A 16,686-nucleotide genomic window follows, 5' to 3' on the forward strand; every position below is an offset into this window, starting at 1 on the left:
GCAGAAGAGCTTCTTGGAGGTACAGAACTTCAATATACAATTAAATAGTATATTCATATTGAAATGAACCCGAATATTTTCGGCTGACACTCGTCAGGGGTAATCGTCAGCAACTAGTATAGAGAATTGGAAAGAACATTGTATATCAACAATCTATCACAAAATATGACGTCACCAGCATGAAAGAGAGAGCGTTCAATGTACTATTTTTAGGTGGTACACGAACTCCTTTTGTTGACAGAGTTTTGGTTGGTGTATTTTGATAATATGCAGAAAGTGACCAAGACGAGTCGAGTCCTGACTCGAATCATTACAAGCCTGCATCATCCCTTGTATTATTCTTTGCTGTGGGAAGTAAACTACGTCCATCGTGGATAGGTACTGGAATCATCACTCTTGTCGCTATAACAATCGAACGATATATATCAAAGTTTGTGGGTTTTTGGGGTCGGAATCTCTGCTATTTCCAACTCGAAAGTCCGTTCCTTTGGAATGTCAATTGCATGTCTGATATTTCCGATAAATTAAACTTAGTATGTTGGCTAGGAGGATGAAATCCAGTTCTGTATGGTTCCTAACCTTTAATGACCCGGAAACCCCCATGTCACAGGTGGGCAAGTACTTTTCTGAGAATGACAGACTATAAATATTGGCGAGCCAAGTCAAAAGTTTGCACTATATGCGATGTATTAATTTTTAATAATTTCTAAATTGAATGCACTGAATGACGTTGTTAACACAAACTTCTGGGTGGATGTGTTACTATTAGAACACACTCGGTGAAAAGCTCACCCATAACTCATCCGCTCAAGATTGATGCGGAACAATCAAAGGCCATAAATTCTGCAATTGGCAAACACTTGTTGGATAATCCCGCCTGTGCGAAAAATTATCGAGACGACAGATTTCGCATACTCGGAAAGGGTCGCTCACACTTTCATTTGTGTGCCTTGGAGTCGACTTTTATCAAAATACTCCAGCCAAGGCTGTGTCAACAAAAAGAGTTCGTGCATCATCTAAAAATAGTACATTAAACGCTCTCGTATTGGACATTTCTTGTTGGTGACGTCATATTTTGTGTTAACATTGTTGATGTACGCTGTTCTTTTGAATTCTCTACTAGTTGCTGACGATTACCCCTGGCGAGTGTCAGCCGAAAATATTCGGGTTCATTTCAATATGAATAAACTATTCAATTGTATATTAGGCAAGTACAAAAATAATACTTATACCACGTAATTACTCAAAACAATCGTAACGCGTATCGTAAATTCAATTATTCAAAACAATCGCAAACACGAACATAGACACCGAAATGTATGGGATGTTACAGCTTGGTCACTATCCCGAGCAGTATATATGTAATGTATGTCCCTAGTGGACAATACAACAAAGTCTAACAGTGATTGTACCGTACCGTGTAAGGACTTTTCAATAGCGAACTAAACGAAAGTGGGATATTGTGTCTATGAGCGGATCGAACAAGATGAACCCTGGATCGATCGTAGCGATTGCATGGAGTAACAAAATGATCAAGCGTTTCTGGTTGATTACATGTGACACACAGTCCCGTTTCATGAAATCTAAGTCTCTACAGATGAGCGTTTAGTCTACAATGCCCCGTTTGCATCCGAATTAGAATGGACGATTCGCTACGGGAGAGCCGCGGCATGATCGATCTACGACGATGCTATTCGTTGTATTGGTCGTGTTAATTGCTGTCAAAGTGCTTTTGCTGTCTGAAAAAATCGCAATGATAGAATTTGGCAAGCATTTCACCGTAACCCAGTCCAACGCCGCTCTATTGCAATAAGCTCTGCTGAAAATATCGACAATGCGCCCATTAGTTTCTGGTTCCGGGAGTGAGTTCAGTGAGTCACAAAAACACAAGTCTACCACATCACGCAATAACAACACATTTAGTACATTACCTTTATTGCGGTCCGGAGACACCGGTCAAGAAACTCTGATCTAGTTGATAATTGTGTTTTAGTTAGTTGCGAATTTGTAAAAGTAATTAGTTCTAATTCTGGCACTAGTTGCGGGTTTTGAAAATTCACTAGTTCTAGTTTTAGTTCTAGTTGCGGATCTTGAAATTTGGATAGTTCTAATTATAGTTCTAGTTTCGCTTTTTGAAAATCCAGTAGTTTGTACAAGTCTGCTGGTATTCCCTGGCCTGAGAAATAACCTATGCAATCAGTTGGCTTGCTCAAACCAGCTTGCCATGTCAACACGGATCCATTTTGCAGGAAAACCTTGCCCAACGTGGCGACCGATAAAGGAGACGGCAGTCAACGAGCCGCCAAACTGAGACGGAACTTAACGAGAATCGTCGTAACGGACTTCTGCTGCTGGATGCCAGTCTGCATCATGGCTTTCTTGCAAGTTTCTGGTTAGCATAATTCACACTGGATTTCGTAGCTGAAGGGCGCCATGTTGAATATCGATCCTGGTCTTTTGCAACATGCATAGGTGTTGTAACGAAGTAGCTATAGTAATACTCTTTTCGAGTATTTTAAAAGGTACAGTTTGTACGTACATAAATTCTATATACAATTGCAAATCCATATTGAAATAAACCCGAATATTTCGACTGACACTAGGCATGGGTAATCGTTTGCAACTATAGTAGAGAATTCAAACGATATATATCAAGAGTTGTAACATTCTTTACTGATATATACAATGTTCTTTTCAATTCTTTACTAGTTACTGACCAATACCCCCGATGAGTGTCAACAGAGAATATTCGTTAAATCTATTTTTGGAGTACTCAAGTAGGTATTGTCTACACTCGCGTACTTACTCAAGTGATCATGTTTGAAGGAAAATCGCAGTTCTACCATACAGCTACTAAGCTACTGACTTTTAGCACTTTTTAGTAATCATCTCTGATTAAATGCTAAAAGTAAGCGACTCTACGACAGGATCTTCTTTTTGAGTGATAACTTTCAACAGCTAACTAATGCTCACTTTGATTCAAGCACCAGTATCGTTGTGACTATCTCTATGGCATTTAAAGACTTTCAACACTTCAGCACCAAATATTAACATCTGTACAGCCTGATCATAATACAACAGTGAAATATACCTTACTTGTATTACAGGAGTCGATATACCAAATGACGCGTACATACCTGTCGGTTTACTCATCATACCGATCAACAGCGCGCTCAACCCCTTTCTCTATTCTAATATTCCCGACATCATTTGGGAAAAGATCAAGGCCGCAAGAGCCTACGTTTCTGAACACGCTTTACGGGTCAAAGGTACAGATGACGTATGTACAATACTTGTACCATACAGTACGAAAGCAATGCATTATAGTTGGTTCTGACCGCACGACTCCGGAGGCATAATGACTCCGGAATCTCCGGTTGGAGAGATCATTCACGCGTACAATAGTGTGCGGAGAAATGAGGACGTATTGTTCTGCTGTGACATGAAATTGGCTGTTGTATATAATTGTGACTGCGTTTGTTGTAATATAACTGTCGAATCTGCAAGTTTCTGGATTCAGTTGGACCTAAATGATATTAGCCATGCTCTTCTGAAAATTAGATAGAGCTACAGCTACAGCAATGTCCGTGGATGGGTGTTAACCTGTATCCTGTATTGCATTACTATTTAGTTCATCAGTCACCCGCACTGTAAATATATAGATGAAAATAGGTGTATTAATCAGACTCGTACAAACTACCTATCTAATTAGCTGACTTAATACTATTTTCAGCAGCCCTAATTCTAGTTTTGGTTGCGCATTTGAAAAAATTAATTGGTGACCAACTAGAATATAAGTGTTGTCGTATGGTATGGCGTGAACCGTGATACCGATGTTCTGTTGTGTGATGTTCTTGCGGTCATCGCTAACTCAGAGTCATCACTTCTAATTAGGGATGGTGTGAACCTCTGAAAAGTTCAGGTTCGTGTGAACGCGATCCTTTTTGAAAGGTTCTGTGTTAACGCGAACGTGAACCTCGTGACGTCGTGTGACGTCATATTGCCAATTCCAACCCTACATTTCAGTGATGTGACGGCCTATATCAGTAGTCGGGAACCTATGGCTCGCGAGCCATATATGGCTCTTTGGGTACAAGATATGGCTCTTTGCCAAATATTTATTTTTGTACTGAATTGATCAATATCGCAGCGACTTGTTGCTAAATTTTCATCACGGCCAAAATAACTATCCTCGTGGTAGTATAAACATGTATTTGAGAGGTAAAGACAATGCCGTCTTCAGGTTTAGGGGTTGGGGCCCCCTCTCTTCAAAATCATCAAATGTAAGTTACTGTCACGCCGGCGGCCAATATCACTCGCAAATTCCATGCGCCGGTGTTGTTTGTAATGGAGCCGAATCTCGGCACTTGTTAATTGGCACGCTAATGATTAGTTCTCTGATTGCGCCGTTTATTTAGTTGCCTGACATAACGACTTCGTGCTGTTAAGATGTCTCTTCTGTATCGTGTGGCGACATCGTTTCGTGGTGCAACAGGGAGTTCAGGCTCTGTATCCTGGCGTGGTGGCAGCGATGGGATTCGAACCCACCCCTTCGAAATGACTACTGACTCAAACCTCCTGGCGATGTATCCGAATCGAAATCATGAATTGTGCGATACGTTGAGTCGAAGAGCACAGCAGATACGGCGCCGCCCATTTCAAAACGCAGTTTTCAAATACACATTGTCTTCCTGATCTACGGCGCGAAATGAACTGCTGTGGATGTGACATTCACAATTACAAACTCGAATTACAAACAACGCCATAGCTATCCACGTTCCGTTTTCTCCACGTTCTGTGTAGTATAAAATTTATGCGTGTAGCGCAACGTTATGTTACCGCCGATTACTTTGAGAATGGAGAAGTAGATAAGTATTTAGGGCGAAGATAATAAAGTTGGATTAGCAATAAAAGTCGATTATCGCCTTCGTCAGGATTTAGCAACCCAGGATTAGGGAAACCGGTTGATCGCAGCGCATAAAGTTAGTGGTAATCTCTTGATTTATCAAACCGGAACAAACTATAGATAACTTGTTATCGATAAAAACTGCTTACCATTCCTATACGCACAAATATTTCCGATAATGACCGTGCCAATGGTCTCCTAGGTAATAGCTTCACTAATTATGTACCCGCCATTGCAGAGCGATACCAATATTCTATAATCCATTTCTTAGCTGTACCGAACGAATTGGACACGACCTTAATTTCGCGATGATGATAATTCGACATATTACAGTGGCAGTGTCGCTATCAGCAGGCTGCTGTTGTTGAAAATTATAATTTTCATGTTACATGAGACATAGCTGTTTCATTCAACAAATTGACAACTGATGGCCTTTAACGCGTTTTCGCATTATGATGTAACAAATGACGCCACTTGATTGAAAACTCGGGACACCTCGATTAACCATCGGGCGTAACCTTTCCATCGTGATGAGTCGCGATTAGCAGTATTTAATCACACGATTAGCAATATTCCGGATCAGATCCCTTATTATCTCCGCCTGAGATGCGTCCCGATTAGCAGTTTTTAATTTCATGATTAGCATTCTCCCGGATCAGCTGACTTTATTATCTACGCCCTTGGATTTTCGGAATCAGTGTGACAGTCACATTCCATTAATATCAGTTGTAATAAATTCTAATCTACTTATACAAGGAATTGCGTTATCCTTGGTGGAGGCTTGGCCCGTCTGCCTCTTACCTCTCGTTTCGAGCTTTATTTTCGAACAATAAATACCAGTTTTTACAGAGAAAATGTGGCGCACACGAGGAATCCCATGCAGTGAGTTCGAATTAGTGCTACCATGACGTCACGAATTTTCAATTGTGACGTAACAGTTGATTGACATGTATGGCTCTTTGAGAGTCGAGATGGAAAAAATAAGGCCAATATGGCTCTTCGGGCAAAAAAGGTTCCCGACCACTGGCCTATATATACCTAGCGACATGGACCATATAATGCCGCAATGCTGAAGTACATATTGACGTCTTAAACGTCGCCAAATGCATCATCAACTGGGACAATCAAATGATGTATTAATCCCATAAAATCAATATTATCCATCGCTTTGCCAGCAATTACGACGACGACTTACAAGGAAATATAAGCTTACGCCTTAACGGTCTAGGCCAAACCGGACAATGTATTCGGCGTCTGAGTATTGCTACGTTGATATTGAGCAGAGTGTAAAACGGGTTAATGTACTTACTACCGATATTACCCCATTAACAAGTTATACAGCAGTAGCTTACGCCCCAATCGCAAGGATTTGATTTTTTGATACAGCAACGCCTGCTAAATTTTTTACATCAGACAACGATATCAACTTCATTGTTTGGTTGAATAAGCATCATTCGCTAATCGCTGACTTCCTACATGTAGTGTATTTCGCTCTTGATGTTGTGTGATTGCGGGTCAAGCTCACGGCAGAGAGTCACTATATTTTAGAGCGAACGTTTGTAACGAAGCAAGTACAGTTATTGACATTTTTGAGATTGTCAAGGTTCATGCTTGTTTAGTGTCGTATTTTTTATGCTGCCAGCGCCATGCATATAGTGGCCCGCAGTTGAAATGCAATAAATTTCAACCAAACATGTTATAATGAACTGTAAAATGTAACATATGAAAAAGGTTCACAGTGCAGAACCTACCAAGGTTCGTTTGTGAACGTGAACCTCGAAATTTCTGAGGTTCACACACAGAACGCGAACGTGAACCTCACGTTCACACCATCCCTACTTCTAATAGTGGCGTACCCAAGTGATGCATTTTGGGGATGGAAACCCCTCCCATTTCATGTTCATGCTCACTGCTCAGTTCATGAGGAAAGCCTATCCGATTCCGATAAACTAAAAATTGACGAGTTACTTCGGAATTGCATTTAGTTTAATTAGTTATGTTTTAGTAAGTTATTTTAAGATTTGTAAAAGTCGATATTTCTAGTTCTAGATTAAGTTGAGAATTTTCATAAGTCAGTAGTTTGTACATGTACATTGTACATGGGTCTGGTATTAATCAAATTTTTATCGTGATTTAATGCCCAAAGCAGGCCACCGGTATTTTACGGTGCAAAAATCTGCTTCGGCACCTATCTCAATTGGCGAAAACGTGTCACATAAAACAAAAAGGGCCAAAAGATTGGGATAAAGGTCACAAAATTGTCATCGACGTATCTACAATACGCGCGTGGTTTTCCTGCGTTTGAGAATTGTTGAAAACCCACAGATGCATTTGTCATAATTGCTGTGCTTTACACGTTTTCACGCGATGGAATTGTTGTAAAGGCAAAATTGTGCTCCAGAACTTGCCGTTCACCCAAATTGCATCCTACGCTATGGTGGGCACTGGACATCGCCGCAACACACGATTTTCGCATATGGTGCGTGACTTTCGATAATGATCATTGCCAATGGGCTGTTTCCAGTCAATCTCGCATCTGCTTCTAGTTGCATAGGGAGCGATCTTACAATCCTTGTCTTCCGTATATGATGCAAAGGCCTGTTGCGTAATTCACGGATCACACCAGTAAAGGATTTTAATCTGCGACCGAATGGAAGCAATGTAAATTGTGTTTTAGGCAAACCTTCTGTCTCTGGAGCGAGTACCACTAGCTGCGAACAAACTGGCGTGACTTTAGCAACAATACGGTCTGCGGACGACGAAACGCAACTCGGTATGTACCAGAGTTGGATCAATTGTAATTTGTAATTGTAATTGAATGTAATTAATTACATTTTTCAATATAATTGTAATGTAATTGTAATTGAAGCATTTTTATTTTGTGTAATTGTAATTGTAATTGTAATTTGACAAAAATTTTGCTCAATTACAATTTCAATTACATTAAATTGCTATTGAGACCTGACAAGCACAACATAAAATAATTGACTTATAATGCATTCTCTTTAAATGTCGACAAGGAATTTGGTGGATCCATTCGCGGAAGCCCTTGACTGCGCCCTTGCGGGCGAAGTTTTTATTTTTATTTTTACCGCTATGCTGGCCTCCGCTGCCATTGTATACAATTTTTAGATTACTAACCAACGGATGGATTCGCAACACGTGACTCACGATTGAATACGCCGAGAAGCGAACTGCTGAGCCGGCTAAGAGCAGCAGAATTGATATTCCCATAGCTGGCGATCCAAGCGTCGAAATTTGATATGTATGGTCCTAATCGAAAGCTAATGTCGCACTGATTCCGCAATAAAAGTATATTTCCAGGCAATGGTACCATCCCAAAATAGTCGTGAAAGTCTGGGAATCGGCATTGTTCTGAACAATCGCTGGGCGTAATTGGTAATTGTTGTGGTCATGCTGCTGCAGCGCTCTCACTTTTCAGAACAGTCGGCCTTAAACGGCTATTTTGGAGCAGTTACATTGCCATGACGAGATTTTATTTTGTATTTTCGGAATTAGTACATCAATAGCTTACGATAAAGACCAGATGCATCAAATTTGGACGCTTGGATCGCCAGCTCTAGGACTACAAAGTTTGCTGCTTTTAGCCAGTTCTGCAGTACGTTTGTCGGTGCATTCATCCGTGACTCACATCTTGCGCATCTATCCGTGGGTTGGCAATCTACAACAGTGGTTCTCAACCGCCGGTCCGCGGACCGGTGCCGGTCCGCGACGACATTCCTGCCGGTCCGCCAGGTATATTACAATTTTATACCTTAATTCCAAGATGCAATGGTGAAGGTTTGTCCATTGATAAAATAAATAAAACATCAAATTTTAAACTGATTCATAACTTCGGGTGGTAAAATTAGGCCTGGTTCGGTTTGACTTAAGGTTCAAGATCTGTCATTTGAGGACATGCGAGCGACAAGTACAGAACATACACGAGCTGACTCATGGCTAAACAGCGCAGTTTGCGCATTCGTTTTCGATTCATTCATTTTGTGCAGGACCGTAAATGGGGCGGCCCAAACCGCCCAATTGGAGAGGGGCCGAGCTTGAAAAGGGCCCAAAATTCTTTTGCAAATGAACATATATCATAGCGTGTTTTTTGAAACTTTTTCCAACATTTTTCAATTTCTTTTCGCGCGTTGCGCGATTTAGTGTCTATAATTGTCTTGCTTATTAGGTGTCCTTCTCCGTGGAATACGCATGATTTATAGAAATAGGCATTTTGGCGTCATCCATTGCCGCACCAGGACGTACCAGCACACAATGAAGTTTTGTTTAACATGAGACTCCGAAAGGTGTGCCAAAAATGCGGCAGTGAGAAAACCGATTCAATCATGAATGAAAATCTTCGCTATTGTCGCGATTAAGCTGCATAAACTCTCTCCTTACACCGAGTGGAATGAATGTTCTCACAAGTACTGGTGAAGCATCCATCCAACTGTCGGGTCTGAGCGGGGGCAAAGCCCCCGGAAGTTCGGCTTATCGCCCTGTGGGCTGACCAACGTTTTTAGGGGTAGGCTGACGTAGTGCATTTTCGGCCCGGATTTGCAGATGGCCGGTAAAAGCTGCTGCCTGCTGTATAAGGTGTTTTCTTGCGGCACGCATTGTATTCGTAGTTGCCAGAGTAGCCTGCGTCTAGTGGCAGTGAGCAATGAGCAAGGTAGCACGACAAGGTTCTTGGTTCGACTCCGAAACACGTCTTCGCTGGATATTGTCAAGGAGAAAGATAGTATTCGAGTTGGCGTGGTCGGTTGAACCCTCGGCCTTCGGTGCAAAAGACTGTAAACGACTCTCGGCGGTAGCAGCACGTTTGTCTGGACAAGGCAATTTTACCTCAACTTCAACTCAGCAGACTCACTTCCATAACATAACATAGATGCCGTCATGAAGATAATTAATTACGATCGAAACCCTCTACCCTCTAAATGTCACTCTCTAGCACCATAAATTGCACAAAAAACGGTTGCATACTATACATTTTGGCTTCATTTCAGCTTTGAAAGTTCACCGGTCCGCCAGACATTTTTTGAAATTTTACCGGTCCGCGAGGTGAAAAAGGTTGAGAACCACTGATCTACAATACGATTTCAGACAGTGGCGGCTCGTCCTATAGGGCAACTGGGGCATTGCCCCACCTAAAATTCTGTTCAATAACAATTCTTTACCATTTATAGACGCACAACAATCTATATATACCGAAATCACAGCGAAAATCGTATTCTTCTTGTCCTTTCGCTTGTAAATGCCCATATATAGCGAAGTCTCTGCGAAAATCGAATCCTCTTCTGTGTTTTCGCTTTGCGAATGCCTAGCCGGGGCTTGCCCCGGTTGCGCTCATAACAAGCTTTGACTGTCTATTCTCTCAAAGCCGCGCACAATAAAGAAACGGTGATTTACTCTCTCTTATTCATAAAATTACCGAGCAACCGGGGCTCAATAGGTCTGTGCCCCTAAGGTGTGATGTAACAATCGTATCTATATCTGAACTCGGTTACCGTCATATGCGTTTAGTCGACCTTTGCTGGTATAGGTCGATTTTGATGGTGTTTCACACCATGAAAACTCTTGAAACTTGGTATGTCATGTCGTGATGGTGGTATTTAACATTGCCCCAAGTTTCAGGGTTTCTACTTAAAGTTTAGGGTAGTAAATCCGTTTCCGAAGTTGAGTGTGTGCTGATCCGTCATGTATCGCAAACAGATTTTACTCGAAAGCCGGTATTGGTATCCATTGATTTTGACGATGTTCAATACTGAGATCGGTTATGACATTTGGCACGGTAAGTCTTAATGTTAGTATCGAACGCTGTACCAAGTTTTAAGTTTGTCACTGAACTATGTTAGTGGTAATTTCGTTTCCTAAGTCGAGTGAGAGCTGACTCGTCATTTATCGCTAACAGATTTTACGCAAAGCCGGTATTGGTCTCTATTGATTTTAACGATGCTCCTTACCTAGATCTGTCATGAGATTTTGCACGGTGTGTTTTGATTTTAGTATCGAACGCTGTGCCAAGTCTCAAGGTTGACACTCAATGATTAGGGCAGTAATTTCGTTATCAAGGTCGAATATAGTAGAGATGTGCTCAGATCTGACACTTTAGCCTACAACGCATTGCGGATTTCACGCAAAAGCCGGTGTATCTGTGGTAACGTTAACTGTGTTCCATACTGAGATAGGTGACGAGATGATGATATCATTCTCATTTGCATTCAAATATTTACTTTGATATTATATTGTCCAATGTCAATTTCACCGTGAAATTGTGGCCTTCAAGCCATTTGCTTACAACCCCCTGTCAAGCGCGATAGCTATTTCGTTTTCGATGTCGGCTAACAGCTGATCACTTGATCAGCCTATTCCTCAGTAAATTTTACGCAAAATTCGGTCTGTTTGCATTATTTTGACAGTGTACCATACCGAAAAGGGCCATGAGGCTACTTCTCGATGATGTCATGTAACAGTGTACGGCTTTCACCCACGTATATATTTGGTAATATATTTTCCAAAGGCGATTTCGCAGCAGACCTATAGACAGTAATAAAACCATATGTGTCGTGTTACAGTCTCCAGTTTCAAGGCCAAAATCTCCTATGCTGTACCGAGACCGAGTTTCCGAGACTGCTATTCTTGGTTCTTCAGAATGATGTTTTGGATTCAATATGACAGGCCCAATCTATGAGATAACAATTGGGTATGTGTCCGAACTCGTTGACCTTTCCAATTAGGCTTACGCAATCTCTCGAGTTATAGTCATTTCCATTTCTGCAGATAATTAGTCAGGTCTAGTGCGAACATGAACCGCGTTGAATCTTTGTTCCGTACGCCGTTTACGCAGTTACCACGCTTCAAGTCACAGCTCACCGGCAGACCTCTCGTGGCACATACGTTAAAATCACTGTTGTCGGGAAATTCATGTTACCGTAACATCATTAAGTTACTTGTTTACGTTGGAAAACGTCATTGTGACGTCATCTTGATAAAAAGTCGCTTGCAGCCCTTGCCCCACCACCCGATATTGTCACGAGCCGCCAGTTGATTTCAGATCACGATGCTGCATCGTTATTCCGTCTGGCTAACTAACCAGACCACTGGATATTATATAACGTCTTATCTGACAAAGCACGGTTTTGTTTTTACTCTTCATCCTAATTCCTACGTCCCTTGATAAAAATAATATTACTTCTTTAACTATATACTATATACGCAAATCCAACCCGTGCATATATATTATAATACTTTTTCAACGACATACTGCACCCTATCCTTAATCCTAACCCATAGGAAATTAGGTAAATAACATTTTACATTTCCAATTACGTGAGCTATAATTACCGAGCATACAAAACACGCTTATATTACGTCACAAGGACATCTTACATAGCATACTATGTACGCACATAAACGCATTTATTACTACACAATCTGAACTAGACTTGAATTGTTGTTATATACGACGCTACGGTTGTCAAGGAGCACGGTTGAATTTATGATTATTCAATTACATGTTCAACAGCAGCAATTGTAATTGTAATTGTAATGTAATTGAAGCATGCAAGGAGTAATTGTAATTGTAATTGTAATTTGATATTTTTAGCATGGAGTAATTGTAATTGTAATGTAATTGAAACATTCATGAAAGTAATTGTAATTGTAATTGTAATTGAACTGAAATAATGTAATTGATCCAACTCTGGTATGTACCATGATAGTGCTTCCCAACCTTTTTTCAGTGCGCCACCGACTGTTAGTGAAAGTTTTATTGTGCCACCCGCAATGAGATATGACCAAACGAATGAAGAACTAATTAATGAGACAGGAAATCACGTATACACACGCAGTTTAGTATTAATGCCAAAGTTTAGCTATCATATTATATAATATATGCTCCACGTCAAGTTTAGGCTTTATTGGCTTGATTTTCATACTGGAGAAATATCCTGAATTACCCAAAGGTGAAGTATACACCTATATTTTCGGCCAACCGCCTCGTGTAAGATCGTCAGTATTCCAAATGTTTTAGACCTCTACATTCTTGGCGAAAAGAATGTGTATTTCCACCCGTGAACCCAACCTGATATATGGGTGTGAATATACATATACACCCTCGGCACACGAAACAAGGACATATACCTCAGATTTACACCGCGGTATAAATCGAGTACAACGTTTAATCCAAATTATGTGTGCACGTAGGAACGAAGGAAGGCATATGCACGTAGTCACGGAGAATTTATGACCGCGATGTAATTCTGAGTTAGGTTCTTTAATCGCGACCACCTTTTTCGGCACTTTGGGTGTGAATACCCACGCTTTTTCGCTAGGAGTGCACTATATCGCAAGGTTTACTCTTTTGGGTTGTTCTGGTTCGACCATAAGTTAGCTATAGGATATAGCTATAAGGGGCTTCCGATTCACAGAATTATTTCCTAAGAACTTGCATTATTAGGATCCAGAACTGCTAAAGATAGATACCAGAATGCGAAGAAAGGAGCTTCGAACAGAGACGAATGATGCTTCTGATTCTAATTCGAAATCGAATCGATCCTGCACGCGCGATCGAACAGCCGAACTTTGCAACTCAAGTCTTTCAAAATATTGTGAAGCAGGGGGAAATGTATCTTGCACATCTGAATCATATCGAGCATTTTTTTTATGTTTTTTTCAAATTTTCCACAATATCTCAGTATTTGCACTTGTTTTAACAATCTTATTGTTTTATTCTGTATTTATTCGACGTATAAGGGATTTCATTTTGCTTCGCTATTGTGATTTTGCGATTTTAATATCATATTTATTGTGTTAATGACAAAAACATTATTTCCACCCAGACTTGTACACTGTACAGTCCAGTGGATTTTTGAAATGCGCAACTAAAACTAGAACTAACGACCTTTGAAAATACAAACTAACTATAACTAAAACACTAGCTAATAAGTAGGGCGATTATTTTTGACCTAACATACAGACGATCACGCACTAAAAATCAACATTTTGACATTAAGAAACTAAAATAAAAAGTTTTGCACTGAAATACTTGAATTACGCATTGTTGACCATAATGTTACAACTCACAATTGTAATACTTTTCTACATTTCTGGTTGAACCTGTCTGTCCTTACGAAGCAGCCTGAGAAGAATAGAGAAAATACGTTCAACAGTGACAATTGTTTGCTGGCAGCATTGAATTTCAGTGTATACTGTCATAGTGCTAGTTACCAGTGTTGGGATGACTCGAGTCACCTTTTTCGCATGACTTGACTTGACTCGAGTCACTTTGCCAAAATGACTTGACTTGACTTGACTCGGCGTATCAGAAATGGGGATTGACTCGTGACTCGGAGCAAAATTCACGAGTCAATTTCAAGTCATCAAGTAATCGGTGTCGATAAAAATCACTGTATCTTGGATATGTTCGCGAAACGCTTAAAGTGTAACCCGTGAGAGCGACCAATCATTCAATGAGCGTGCATTTCACCGAGCCTCGACTGTTCTCTCACAAATAGATTGACTGCAAACGAAGTGATCGAAGCTTAAAGCTTACGTTGTCGTAACTCTAGTGGTAAAGTAATAGAATAGCAAAATGTCTATTTCTGTTCTCTGTTCTGATCTGACCTGAACCAAACCGCTTGTTTTATTGAAATTGAAGTCGAATATAGTTTATATAGTCCTCAACCATTGGCGCAGGCTCGAATGGTATGATATCTATTTGTAAATGGGTAACGTATTGTATCTGATCAATTCGTTTCCCGATTCTCTATTTTGGCTGGTAACTATAAACTGGGGCTATGCAATTACGAAGTGTAACAGTTCTACGTATATGTGAGCGAAACAGCGCCTTCTTGCGTGTATATTTAACTCTATATTCGTTCATCGGTTCGGAATCAATGACCAATGACCACTCAAACTGTATTTCAGACAGCTAGCAAATTGCAATGACGTAATCATGCCTCATACATACATCGAAAAAGCAACTTGACTTGAAATGTGACTTGACTCGTGACTTGACTTGACTTGACTCGAGTCACCTCCAAAAATCGAGTGACTTGACTTGACTCGAGTCAAAGTGTGCAATGACTCGAAATGACTCGTGACTCGAAGGTAGTGACTTGATCCCAACACTGCTAGTTACACGCCTGTTGCTGTATAGCGACAATATTTTCTACAGCCACCTTTTTAGAATTGCTCCAACGTGTCATTTCCATTATCTGTCGATCAAGTACGAAAGATTGTCTTCTGGAATTTCTATCAACCAAATGTCATTCATGTACAAGTAGCTTATATAGTAAGCCAGGTTCTTCGCGTCGCAGGTTTATAGGCTCCTTCTTTCTGCAATTGCAATGCCTTGAAAGCTCAGAAATTTTAGCGGGCCAAGCTAGAAGTCAGCAACTCCGATGCTTGGATGGATATTATTAGAAACATCTGTATTGTGATGCACAAATCTCTTGTTTCAACACGAAATCTCGGCGCTTTTACCTGACACCTCATCATCCCCAGAGAGAAATCAAAAAGACAAATCGATCTAGTCCAGAGGTCTCTTACACGCGGCCCGCCAGAGCATTTAGTGCGGCCCGCGACGACATTTTAGATTTTTAATAATTTGACAATATATAAGTGTCACATATATCTTTTCAGGTTATAAAGTCAAAACTTCCTCTTAAATTGCTCCGAAAGCCTGAAACTATTCATCAAACTTCACTATCACATCTATTGCAAACGCTACCATGTAGGGGAAGATTCCCTATTTCGCCACCTTTCCAATTCATGATGACAAAACCTGGCCCTTAGACGATTCGTGACTGAAATTTGTGAGTTGGAATTGGACGCGACCATTCTTAGAATTACTCAGACTCGGGCTAACTCGATGGTAAAATGAAAATGACTCGAGTTGACTCGGAGTGACTCGGAATGCCGTTAATTTGTTAGAACCATGGACGCAACAAACTAATCGCGTATCAGGGGAATAGCAATAGACCAGAAGGTCGCAGCTTGGTATTTCGCTAACTAAGCAAGTAGTTATGGCAACCATGTGCAATCTGTTAGTTACATCTTTGGTCGCTAAACCATGTTATTAAGGCCACTTCAAGGTACCGAGTACCGTAGTGGTACGCCCCAACGATGTAACAACAATGGGCCGTTCGGCGTTCCGACATTTCAATCACTAAGACACATTCATTAATATATTTATGTTATATTTATATTTTTTCTGCTCATGTATTTGAATATATTTGGCCATGAGATTAATAGTCTACATATCAGAAGTACACCCGAATCCTGGATTGGAATTACAATTCTCAGCCTAAAAATGTTTTGATATCAGATCAGTCTCTATTATCAATCTGTTCAATTCAAAATATCATAGTAGCTGCAAAATTATAACCCGATAGCTTTTATGATGGCATCGTACATTTTCCGCCCATATGGTGTCTATATCTTATAATTAATATATATCAAGTACAACAACAATTCTATTCAAATAGTTATAGATGTGATGATTTTTTTCGTGCCAAGGCCTAACTTGATACAAGAGTAAATCACGTTTTGTGTTTACTGTCAGTCTGCTGGATCGGCTGACTTTCAATAGGACAATTCATTCCCGCCAAATAAGGCCTACTTGGAAAGACATAGAATACCCCTATAATTGCTGCGGCCCGCGGCGTCGTCAAGACGGGAAAACTGGCCCGCGAGCACATTTGAGTTTGAGACCTCTGACTAGTCAATATTGTTAACTTGATTCATTCAAAATGACGTGTAAGCAAGTCCACGGGCGT

The 16,686-nt window shown here is 40.5% G+C and overlaps 1 protein-coding gene across 1 annotated transcript in view; it reads left to right on the plus strand.

Moving 5' to 3' along the window:
* The window catches only part of LOC145449197 (uncharacterized), a 41,467-nt gene extending 26,941 nt beyond the window's left edge, over window positions 1–14,526 (plus strand). Inside the window, exons 21-24 of the mRNA XM_080327674.1 lie at window positions 2,250–2,392; window positions 3,108–3,269; window positions 7,584–7,679; window positions 13,365–14,526. Coding sequence (XP_080183800.1) covers window positions 2,250–2,392; window positions 3,108–3,269; window positions 7,584–7,679; window positions 13,365–13,429 — 466 coding nt within the window. The 3' untranslated portion in view covers window positions 13,430–14,526. The remainder of the gene's footprint in view (window positions 1–2,249; window positions 2,393–3,107; window positions 3,270–7,583; window positions 7,680–13,364) is intronic.
* Window positions 14,527–16,686: the final 2,160 nt, after the last annotated feature.

The sequence above is a fragment of the Botryllus schlosseri genome, chromosome 10 (genome assembly GCF_051294905.1).
Source record: "Botryllus schlosseri isolate E-star chromosome 10, Bs_hap1, whole genome shotgun sequence".
NCBI classification, from domain to species: domain Eukaryota; kingdom Metazoa; phylum Chordata; class Ascidiacea; order Stolidobranchia; family Styelidae; genus Botryllus; species Botryllus schlosseri.